The sequence below is a fragment of the Typopeltis vanoorti genome, chromosome 19, assembly GCF_054136105.1.
Source record: "Typopeltis vanoorti isolate ZY-2024b chromosome 19, IOZ_Tvanoo_1.0, whole genome shotgun sequence".
NCBI classification, from domain to species: domain Eukaryota; kingdom Metazoa; phylum Arthropoda; class Arachnida; order Uropygi; family Thelyphonidae; genus Typopeltis; species Typopeltis vanoorti.
This window is the reverse complement of record NC_143567.1, coordinates 65,789,734-65,801,977: the sequence shown is the minus strand read 5'-3', so window position 1 is coordinate 65,801,977 and position 12,244 is coordinate 65,789,734. Positions and strand designations below refer to the sequence as shown.

The 12,244-nt window shown below is 36.8% G+C and overlaps 1 protein-coding gene across 2 annotated transcripts in view; it reads left to right on the top strand.

The window, feature by feature from the left end:
* Positions 1-12,244, top strand: part of LOC150096200 (WD repeat-containing protein 3-like) — a 301,884-nt gene that overhangs the window by 32,121 nt on the left and 257,519 nt on the right. For both annotated transcript variants that reach the window (XM_090408833.1, XM_090408834.1), the window contains exon 4: positions 396-514. In XM_090408833.1, the coding sequence (XP_090264959.1) occupies positions 396-514 (119 nt within the window). The remainder of the gene's footprint in view (positions 1-395; positions 515-12,244) is intronic.

The following is a 12,244-nucleotide window of genomic DNA, read 5'->3' as shown; positions in this document are numbered from 1 at the left end:
GCTGGTTCATTCATTGATGGTATATTCACGGTGGACCCTTGATACGGTTGCCTTCAAGAACCCTAGGATTCTTATCACTTGGGCAATAGAATGACCCATCTATCTTGCACTGATAATATGTCCACAATCAAAGTCGCTAAGATCGCCACATTTATTCATGTTTGTCAATTGCGATACTGTTGGGAATCCCTGATGTCTGCCTATTCACCTTCTGCATTTGGTTTGGGTATGTTTCACTCTGCGTGGAGGATGCCAGTGTCAACTTCCCATCACCCCTATCTCTAATGTTTTGTCCATTGAGTGTATTTTTCTATTAGTTATCATCATTCCTAAAAAACTCAATTTGAAACATTTTGTAAATGTTATACTGTATGCTTTTTTTTTTTTTTTTTTAGGACACTGAAATTATATTATGGGATACTATTAATGAAGCAGGAATGTTCAGATTAAAAGGTCACAAAGGAATTATTACTGCTTGTTATTTCATGAAGAATAAGAATATTCTTATTTCCAGGTAACATTTATTTTTGGCAAGAAATGTGTAATATTTTGCATAATTTTAACTGTGTATCCCTTTCTTTTAATTCAGTAATTTTTATTTGTGTTAATAACTTTTTAAAAGATATTTTAAAAAGGAAGTTGAATGCCTTTCTGATGTGTATTACATGTTTAAAGATTCAAAAATTTGAAGAACTTAACCAGTTTGAGAATAAGAATCAAACCTTACAGATTACATGGAAAAAGCTGAAGAAAACATTAATAGACTGAATAAAAAAGCATGTTGGGAACTGAGTTTGAAAGGGATAAAAAATAAAAACTGAAAACTGAAACTCAGAAAGTCATTGAAGCTGTTCAACAAAAACATATACAGTCGATGCTTGCTATGTTGAATCCCTAGGAACCATAGAAATAGTTTGTAAGGTTCTCTGTGGTTCATTTGAGGAAAAAAAAAAAAAGAAAGATTGCCCTCCTGTTCTTTTCCAGAAAACAAAGGAAATGACAGAATAATATATTGACAACAGAGCATGGAGGACTGACAGGAACCATACATAACACACCCAAAATGACAACATAAAAAAGTACAAAAGAGAATCATTTTTATGAAAGAAGTGAACTAGAAGAGTATAAAATTATAACAATGAAAACATTTAATTAATAATTGGATTTTCATTTTTAAAATTTGAAATGTTAGCTTTAATTAATGTAACTTTTTCTAAATTAATTCTACTTATGTACACATATTTAGTTTATAGTGAAATAAATATATGAATCTGTACCATTAAAAATCAGAAATAAACCGGAAAACTTAAGTCATTCAACTTTATAATTGGTCATCTCTTATCAGAAAGAAGTGATGAACAGCTAGTCTGCATTAGTCAGCTTAAGGGCAGTTAGTTGCACAGCTGGTATGAATAAGTCATCTTCCTTCAGACAGAGACCTAATGATGGACCTAAGGTCTCTCTCTCTCTCTAGTTAAGAACTCTGACTTTCATACTAACTATGCTAGTCACTTTTCTTCTCTATGTCCCTTCCTTCTTTGTAATTGGAGATGCACAATTGATTAAGTTTTAAGGTTGTTTTTGATTTTAATGGTACAAACCACATATTTAGTTCATTATAAAGATTTCAGGTAAGTGATATTAATTTAAAATAATGTCATTTCAAAATTTAAATATTAATTCTGGTTAATCATTCTTATAAATTGATACTCTTCCAGCACGTCATTATACGTATTCCATTATTTGCATTTATACTTTTTCTCATTATCGTTTTGTGTGGTTTATATATGGTTCCTGAGAATCCTTTGTGTTCTGTCATCAGTATATCATTTCCCGCCATTTATTTTGTTCTGCTTTCAAACACTGTTTTGTCAGCATAGAATTTCCTACCCCCCCCTTTTTTTTTTAATAGATCTCAGATGCTGTTTTCTTCATTATTTTCTACTTTTAATAGAAAACATGAATACCTTTTATGCAGTACTGCCCACAGGATTATTTCCTGCAGCTGTATTTCATGTCATTCTGGAGAAAATTTAGTTTTTGTTATTGTGTACGTTTTGTGCTTTTACTGTTTACAATAGTGAGCTTAAAATAACATTGGCTTTATGGGACTTTGGCCACATCTTTTTCTTTTTCTATAGTTCATTCTAGTTCATCATTTTGTATAGTGGTGTTGCCTTTAATATAGTTCTTCTGTAGAAGTTGCCTGCAGGCACTATCAGTAATATCTGATAACAAATCTACAAACCAGGTCAGAACTTCCAGTCTTTCTTACACTTGTCAAAAAGAATGAACAGTTTTTGATAAATATTTAGACTTCTATGAAATCTAGTGCCTGTGTGGAATCAGTATAAACGATGTAGAGAGTTTTTCTGTGGAAATTAGGAAAGATAAATATATACAGAAGTACAGCAGTGGAGATATGTGACTTATGTTTCTCAAGATAACAAAAAAGTGATAACAGATCAAAGAAGTCATCATCATCCTCAAATTCCTGACATGTACCCTCAAGGGGTGTACAGGATATGGCAGTACTACATGAAAAATTTACATCATTACTAACTTCCTATCTACAATTTTCCTCCAAATCAGTCTGTTACTTGTCAAGACTTCAACATTATCAGATCTTATATTTCTATCATCTAAAGCACTTTGTACCGTATCAATCCACCTATATCTTGGTCTTCCTCTGGGTTGTTTTCCTGCCAACCTGGCAGAGAACAATTGTTTTGCTAATCTTTCCTCACCCATTCTGTTTAAGTGACCATAACACCTGAGATTAGCTCTGCTAACGCATTCCTGGATGCTGACAATGTCAAGTTCTTTTATAATATCCTCGTTTTTAATATGATATTGCCATTGATACCATCTGTTCATGCCTCTAATCTTTCTCAGGACTCTCATATCTGCGGTCTCTAGTCTTGGTCAAGTGTTTTACTTCTGACCCAGTTCTCAGATCCATAAGTTAAAACTGGTTTGAACACTGTCTTGAATGAACACGGTCTTGTATTCAGCTAATTTAGTGTTCCGACTAATTTCTCTCTTATTCCATATGAATTTATTCAATTGACTGCCTACCATACCAGCTTTGTTGATTCTGTTGTCTATTTCCATATTTAATTTGCCATCTTTACTAAAAATCGTCCCTAAGTAGCTGAAATGTTTTACTTGTTCCACAGGTTCCCCGTTCACAACACAGTTGACATTTTCAACAATTCTACCTATTTTCATTGTCTTTGTCTTTTTAATGCTGACCTTCATACCATATCTATTACAACAGTTATTCAATTTAGTCAGGGAATCTTGCAAACTTGTAGCAGATTTATTTAGAAGTATAACATCGTCCGCATAAAGCAAAGAACTGACATTAACATCTCCAATTCTGATATTATGTTCAATACCACTTTCCTTCATATTGTGATCCATATAGATAATGAATAACAGAGGGGATAATGTACATCGTTGTCTCAGACTTAACATTAAACTATCTTCCTGTACTTCCTTCAATTCTAACTGCTGACTTACAACTCAAATAAAGACTAAGTATTGCTTGATATAATGCCCCATTGACACCATATAACTGTAGTGTATCGAATGGCTTCTCTCTTGGCACCTTGTCATATGCTTTTTCCAGGTCAACAAAACTTAAATACAGATCTTTGTTATATTCCCATGCTTTCTCAACTATTTGTCGTAAAGTGAAGATCTGATCCTGACAGCCTCTATTTGGCCTGAATGCAGCTTGTTCTTCCCCCAGCTTTTCTTCCACAATTCTTCTCAACCGTTTCTCAAGTATACTTGCATAGATCTTGCCAGGAACACTCAGTAGGGAAATATCTCTGTAATTCTCACATTCAGTTTTATTTCTCTTTTTATATATGGGTACTATTAGAGCTTTACTCCAATCATCAGGAATTTGTCCCTCTGTCCAGGCTTTCTGAACTATGCAGTGCAGCAACTGTAAGACATTTATACCACCATACTTCAGCATTTCTGGTCGAATATCATCTACTCCTGCTGCCTTTCCACATTTCAAGCCTTTGATGGCTTTTTCTACTTCAAGTATGCATGTGTATTCCTGACTGCATGCATGGTCAGTGTTTTTTACCACTGTGCTATCATCACTGCTTGTTTCTTTTAGCAGTTTTTCAAAGTAATTACTCCATGCTTCAAGAATATCTTTTTCTCCTGTTTTCATGTCACCTTTATCATCCCTAATTCCTTTGACAGCACTCTTTCCTCCATTTCTAAGCTTCTTCAACAACCTCCAGGATATCTTACCACCTTCTTGATATTTATTTTCTATGTTCATGCCAAAGTCCTCCCATGACTTTTGTTTAGCTAGTTTTACACAGTCTATTGCTTTCTTTGTCTCTGTATTCTCTAAGAGCACAAGCTGACTTATTTGACAGGAACTTTTGATATGCTTTCTTCTTTTCCTTCACTGCCTCTTTAACTTCCTGTGTCCACCATGGTGTTCTGATTTTTCTATCCTTGCAGACAACCACACCACATGCCTCTCTGGCTGAATCAATTGTGGTTTTCTTCAAGGTTTGCCACTGAATCTCCAAGGTTTGGTTCCTGTTCTCAAACTCTTTTCAATATGAAATTCAATTTCATCCTACTCAAGAGTAAATAGTGATCACTTCCAATTTCAAATCCTCTGTACACTCAGGTGTCCTGCACCAGAGAGAAAACATCACTATCAACAATAACATAGTCAATGAGACTTTTCTTATTCCTTGCCTCTTCTCTCCATGTGAATTTGTGCACATTTTTATGTTTGAACATGGTGTTAGTAATAACCAGATCATGTCCTGAGCAGAAATCCAACAGGTATTTGCCATTATTATTATCTTTACTCTTTTCTCCAAATTTTCCCAAAATAATTTTTGTATGTCTTACAATCATTTCCTACTCTGGTATTTAGTTCCCCAACAAGGATCAAATTTTCCTTTTTCATTGTGTCAGTTACTCTTTCTAAAGCATCAAAAAATTACTCCACTTCCATCTAAGTGAACCTTCTGTGGGACCATAGGCACAAATAAGTCTCATTGTCCAATTCCTCATTCTGATATTTGCCCACATCACTCTACTTGAGACTGCCTGCCATTCAAGAAGATTAGCCTCATATTTTGTGCTGAATACTATGGCTACTCCTTCTTTTCCTTGATTGTCATTTCCTGAATATAACATTTTGTATTTATTGCTCATAAAGATCTCACCAGTTTTTGTCTTTTTTGTTTCAGTCACCCCTGTTATGTCGATCTGGTACTTATCCGATTCTTCAGCTAGCTCCATTTCTTTGCCATTTAGGCTTCTTATGTTGAAGTCTAAATGGCAAATCGATCTTTAATTCTGGTGATGTTGAGTTGGGGTATACTTTTAGATTTGTTCCAATTGATGACATTTCGCTGTTCGCTCTGGTTGTTTCCTGGCAAAAACAACGGGGGAGGGCCTTGTAACTGGGCGACACCCCAGCTTTCATGAAATTTTCTCATGTTGTACCATCATTTTCTATATTTTTTTAAGCCAATAAGAATGCAATTTGGTCAGCTAAATCCCAAATTGCCAGCCCATCCTCGTTCGTTCAGTAACCAGGTAGATACCCAACAGGATGCACCATGAGAAGGTGAGGATTGGACATTAGGTCAGAAGATTTCGGTTTTCCGCATTCCTTTAAAGGCTATGTGGAGGTCTCCTCTCAGTTATACAGCTCTGACCCTTAAGCACCCCCTCAAAGAAGTCAAATATTTCTATTTAAAAGCATCACTATTAATCTGGCATAAAAAAAAGTTTTTATGTGACTCTTTGCCACAAAAGATTGTATTTGAAAAATATAAATTTTTTATATATTTATTTATTATTATTTTACATAATCTGCAAACCCTGCTGTAGAAACCAAACATGGAACTTTTTCAAGCTACTTCAGGCACCCAATAAGCAGGGTGATTGTCTCATGCTGGGTGATGAAATTCATCTCCTACCTAAAGAAAATCATCAGTGATTTTTTTTTTAAACATTTTTTTTTGCCATATCGGTTTTTCAGATTTCCACCTTTCAGTTTCTTGAATAGTTCCTCCAAGATATATAAATGATTTTACTTGTTCAATATTCTTATCTCTAATCACCTATCTGGCTTATTTTGTGCCTTCGAACCTGCCTCCATTATTTTAGTTTTTGCTGCATTTTATCTTAAGTTTAGTCAGATAAAACATCATCCATCTTAGACAATATCTATTTTAAATCCTGTGCATTCTGAGATAATGCAGCTATATCACCTGTAAAACATATCATATATATCTGCTCTCCACTTATAGTTACCCTGTTCATTCCTTCTTTTATTAGTTTTATTGTATTCTACTAAATATTCATAAATATAACATTTTAAACCATGTTCGTTGCTATACAGTATTACTGTGTGTGTATGTGTCAGACTAACAGGAACATCTCACTGATGCATAACAGAAACAGTTACTATACTCTTGTATTGTATAAAGAGTGGTTGTGTTGCTTTTTATTTTCACTGCCTTGTCTTATTTCAGATTTATCCTTATGAATACAGTACAGTATGCCAAAACAAAGTAATACTATGGAAAGTGATGTTAATAAAAAGAAACCACATAGAGGAATAACATTAGAAACATAATATGAGATCACAAGCAAACATATGGCCAGAATGACTTTTAAAGATCTTTGTTCTAAATATTACCTGATCACTTCATATGTATTTACTATTGTATGGTCAAATTTCATTATTAAGAAAGCAACCCCTGTTTTTAACATAACATCTATAGTGAATAAATTCCTGCTTTATGATCATGTGCTTGGAATGAATTAACTCATTGAAATAGAGCCCATCATTCTGAGTCAGGTTGGAGTTGTGCAAAAGGACTCCAACTATCTTTAAATATTTAAGTGCTTTAGTCTGCAGCCTTTTAATTGTTCAGTAAATTACCAGTTTTTGCTTCTCATCAAGGACAAGTGGACTTCTTAATCCTTGCTTGTGATATATCAGATGCCAACCAAACGCAGCCTTTCTTATTTTGATCATAGGCTGTTCAGGAGGTAAGGGGAATGAATAATACAAAAGAAGAATATATCATCATCATCAAATTCCTGACATATACCCTCAAGCGGTGTACAGGACATGATAGTACTACATGAAAAATTTACATCATTATTATCTACAATATTCCTCCAAATCAGTCTGTTACTTGTCAAGATTCCAACATTATCAGATGATCCTATATTTCTATCATTTAATTCACTTTGCACCGTATCAATCCACCTATATCTTGGTTTTCCTCTGGGTTGTTTTCCTGCCAACCTGGCAGAGAACACTTGTTTTGCTAATCTTTCCTCACCCATTCTGTTTAAGTGACCATACCACCTGAGATTAGCTATGCTAATGCATTCCTGGATGCTGACAATGTCAAGTTCTTTCCTAATATCCTCGTTTTTAATATGATATGGCCATTGATGCCATCTGTTCATGCCTCTAATCTTTCTCAGGGCTGTCTTGTCTGCGGTTTCTAGTCTTTGGTCAAGTGTTTTACTTCTGACCCAGCTCTCAGATCCATAAGTTAAAACTGGTATGAATACTCTCTTGTATACAGCTAATTTAGTGTTCCGACTAATTTCTCTCTTATTCCATATGAATTTATTCAATTGACTTCCTACCATATCAGCTTTGTTGATTCTGTTGTCTGTTTCCATATTTAGAAATATATACACGTTAGCACAAGAATAATGTTTAATTTGCCAAATATTTCGGTCTGAATATTACAGACCATCTTCAGTGGCTACATAGGAATAGGATAAACAAAGTGGAATACAAACAATTGATCATTCATACATAGAACGAGCTGCATGATGTCGTATCGCTAAGTATTAGAAGAGTAAACATTTTTAAAACATAATTAACGATATTAATTCAAAAATTCATATAATGATCTTAAATAACATTAGACTGATAAAAAAAAAAATTAAAATAAAAATTAAAAAAAAAAATAATTTAATGTGTTATCCTGATTAAACTTTCCCAAATTTTTGATATAGATATTCAGTCATTACGATTCAAGTTAGGACATTGAAGTAAGGCCTCTACACTTTCTTTAAATAAACATTCAAATTTGTAGTGACATCTGTGTAGGAAGAGAGTTTGGACCCAAGGATGTTGTGGCTTGTTTCTAATCCATGCTGAGCTAATCCAGATTTCTCAGGTTTGTTATGTTGAATTGATGACTGATGCTCTTGAATTCTTTTTTCTATGGAACATCCAGTTTGTCCAAAGTAAGAAAGATTACAATTACAAGGAACTTGATACACACCAGGTAGAGACAAGGTTGAGTGTTTATCTTTAGATGAAGGAAAAATGGTTGGATAATTTGTTAATAGGTGTATAAGTGGCTGTTAGATCATACATACATACATACATCTTCAAGGCCCACTCTTCCTAATTGGGTTGTGGGGGCAACAGCTGCAAGAGGAACTTCCAATGGTCACGATCCTCTGCCACCAAGCTCAGGTGTTCTGGTGGGATTCCCAAATGTGTCCACCCAAGGTTTTGGATATAATCTATCCAGCGAGTCCTTGGCCTTCCACATGGCCATCCCACCCTCTGGCTTGGCAAAGAGGGCCTGCTGAGGGAGCCTCTCTTGTGGCATTCTGACCAGGTGCTCGTACCAACGTAACTGTGATCTCTCAACACGGAGAAGCAGTGGTTGGGTATTGAGGGTTTCCCAAATTGCAGAGCTTCTGACTCTGTCGAGTTTTGTCAGCCCCACAACCCCTCGAAGGAATCTCATTTCAGCTGCTTGGATTCGTGTCCGCCTTCTTTCGGTCATTACCCAACTCTCATGACCATAGGTGAGGATGGGGACATAGACTGTATTGAAGACAGCCAGCTTTGCCTTCTGGCTTAACTCCCGCTTCAATACTACCGAACGGCCAAGCTTCTGCAATATTGAGCTTGCTAAGCCAATTCGAGTATCTAGCTCTACGTCCCATTTTCCATCATTTGTGAATATGGACCCAAGGTATTTAAACTTCTCCACCTGCCTCATTGGGACTCCACTTACATTTAGAGTGCACTGGGATGGTTGTCTTGAGACCACAAATGTTTCAGTTTTGGCCACACTGATCTTCATTCTGGCATCTGCACAAACAGCTACAAACCTATCCAGGGTCTGCTGGAGGTCATCTGTGGAAGAGCTAAGCAGAACTAGGTCATCTGCAAAAAGAAGACGTCCAATGCTACATTTTCCAATTCTGACACACTCACTGCCTCGGCTGTGCCAACAATCCAGTCCATAAATATTATGAAAAGGAGGGATGACAGACCACACCCTTGGCAGAGTCCAACGGAGACTGTGAAAGGTTTAGACTTTGTGCTGTTTCCGTTGGCAGAGGCCAACGGAAACAGCACAAACTGAAGATTTGGTCAGTTTGCTTCTACCAGGACGAAAGCCACATTGTTCTTCCTGGAACTTTGACTCAACTATGCTCCTGCACCGTCTTTCCAAGCACTTAGCATACACTTTCCCAGGCAGGCTGAGCAGAGAGCTGCCATGATAGTTACTGCAATCCTTCTGGTCTCCCTTCTTAAAGACTGGTATTATTATGCCTGTCTGCCATTGCTTTGGTGCTTGCCCAGATATCCAAGCAGCCTGACACACACACACACTCGAGTCAGCCAGAGAACACCATCTCGATTTAAGGCTTTTAGCATTTTGGGCCGAATTTCATCATTGCTAGCATCCTTGCCCGATTTTAGCGATTTTATTGCTAATGCTAAATGGACCTCTTCTGCCTGGAGGAAATGTCATCTGCAAAATTCTTCCTCACAGCCTCATTTTCCAATGTTTCCCATTTCACGCAGTATAGCTGCTTAGGCCTACCAGCGTTGATGGTAGCATCTGGTTTCTGAAGCTGTAGAGTGCACACAACAAGGTGGTGGTCAGTTGACAGTTCTTCCCCTCCTCTCACACGAACGTCCAACACTGAGGAAAATAGGTCTGCTGAGACTACAAAGAAGTCAATCAGAGACCTTTGTTCTAGTGTATCCCTGTACCAGGTATACTTATGGACTTCTCAGTGCTGGAAGAAGGTATTCATTATGGACAAGCTGTTAGTACAGCAGAAGTCCAATAATTTCAACCCATTCGCGTTAAGGTCAGGGGCACCGTTCCTCCCAACCACACCCCTCCATGTCTGGTCATCTGTTTCAACATGTACATTGAAGTCACCCATTAGCAGGACTGATTCCATGTCTGTCACCCTGTCAAAAGCAGCATCCACTTCCTCTAGGAAGGCAGAGTATTCTGACTCCAGATTAGGTGCATAGGCTTGCACCACAGCCAAATCATGGTTTTTCATCTGAAGCCTTAACACACATACCCATCCCCGTCCCCCCAATGGGATCCACTCAGCAACACAGTCTAACAGCTGGGGACTTGTGAGTATCCCCACACCCGCCTGAGCAGACATTGTCGGGCTCACACCAGAGTAGTAGAGCTTCCACCCCTTATCCAGGTCGACAGTTCCAGAGCCTCTCCTCTTTGTTGAAGAAAGCCCGACTAGATCTAGCCGGTGGCGCTTGGCTTCCTCAACCAGTTCCAACTCCTTCCCCGTCAGAGAGAAGATGTTCCAGTTGCCTAAACCCATACTCTGGTGCCGTTGTCATTGCCATTTCCGTCCTTTTGCAGAACCATTTCTTCAAAGCATTTCTCAGTGCAAAGAAATGGTTCTGTTAGATCATATTTCTTTAAAATTCTCGAAATTGGTTCTGAAATCCCAGAGATGTAAGGAATTGGAACTTGACATATTGAATCTTGGTTGTTCTATGTTGGTTTGTAAGAATCGAAAAGATATTGTGTACTCTTTTCGGAGAAGCCATTTAGTTTCATGTGATGTTTGATAGTCGAAAGTTCGTTCTGTAATAAATGAGAAGTTGAGCAGTTAGTTTTGGCTCGTCGGAGTAAACATTTTGTGACTCCTGTTTTTTGACAAGGGTGATGAGCAGATTTTTTGAGAATATAACGACCTGTGAAAGTTGGTTTTCTCTAAACTGTTGTTGTAAGAATACCAGAAGGTGAATGGATGAGAAGGATGTCTAAAAAGGATAACGTGCTGTCTTTTTCCATTTCCATGGTAAACTTTATACGAGGATGTAAGGAATTGATACTGCTTAAAAAGGAAGGTAAGGAGTCTCTGTTGTGAGGCCATACAGCAAAAATGTCGTCTATATATCTAACCCAAAAAGATGGTTGAGGGAATATAGATGAAAACAGGACTTCTTCTAGATGTTCTAAATAAAAGTTTGGAAGAGCAAGAGAAAGTAGACTTCCCATAGCTGTTCCTTCCACTTGGTTGTAAAATTTATTTTGACATAAGAAATATCCGGAGTGCATTATGAAATCAAATAGTTTTATAATATCTTGTGGGAAGATGTCAGCTAGTAATTCCAGTCTCTTTGAGAGGTGTATTCGTATATAAAGATTCTATATCAAAGGCAACCATAAGATCTGTAGGTTGTAAAGAGAAGTTTTTTAATTTATTTAAGAAATCAGAAGAGTTTTTCAAAAAAGAGCATGAGTTGCCAATGTGTGACTTCAATAATTTAGATAGATATTTGACTATGCGATAGGTAGGAGAATCAATACAATCCACTATAGGGCGAAGAGGAATATCTGTCCTATGTATTTTTGGTAGACCATAAAACCTGGGAGGCCTTGCAAAATGAGTTTTTTGTCTTTCAATAGTGTCAATATCTAAACTTATGACCTCATCTAGAAGGGAATTTAATTTACTTAAAGCCAAGCTTCCTCCTTCGAACATATCTCCTTCTGAAAAGAAAGCTATACATTCCTTAAGAAACAAGAGTCACCTCATCATTACCAAAGCTGACAAGGGAAAAGCGACAGTATGGACTCTTCAAACTATAAAAGAAAACTTTCCCTTTTACTTCGAGATTACTCAACTTACCAGGAACTCAATTACGATCCAACCAACAGACAACTGAAGAAATTAAATTCCCTTCTAGATGATTATTCACATCTATTCAAAGGTCTCAAAGTGCCTGCCTGTATTTGTGACTGCACACCTGGGCTATTAACGCAAATATGATGCAATGCTTATGCATTGGAAAGTGTCCTCTTCATGAAGCATTAGTATATTGTGTTTAATTTTAAGAATCACATGAAGCTAGGAAACAATTAGAAGAGTCTTTAACAGGAATGAA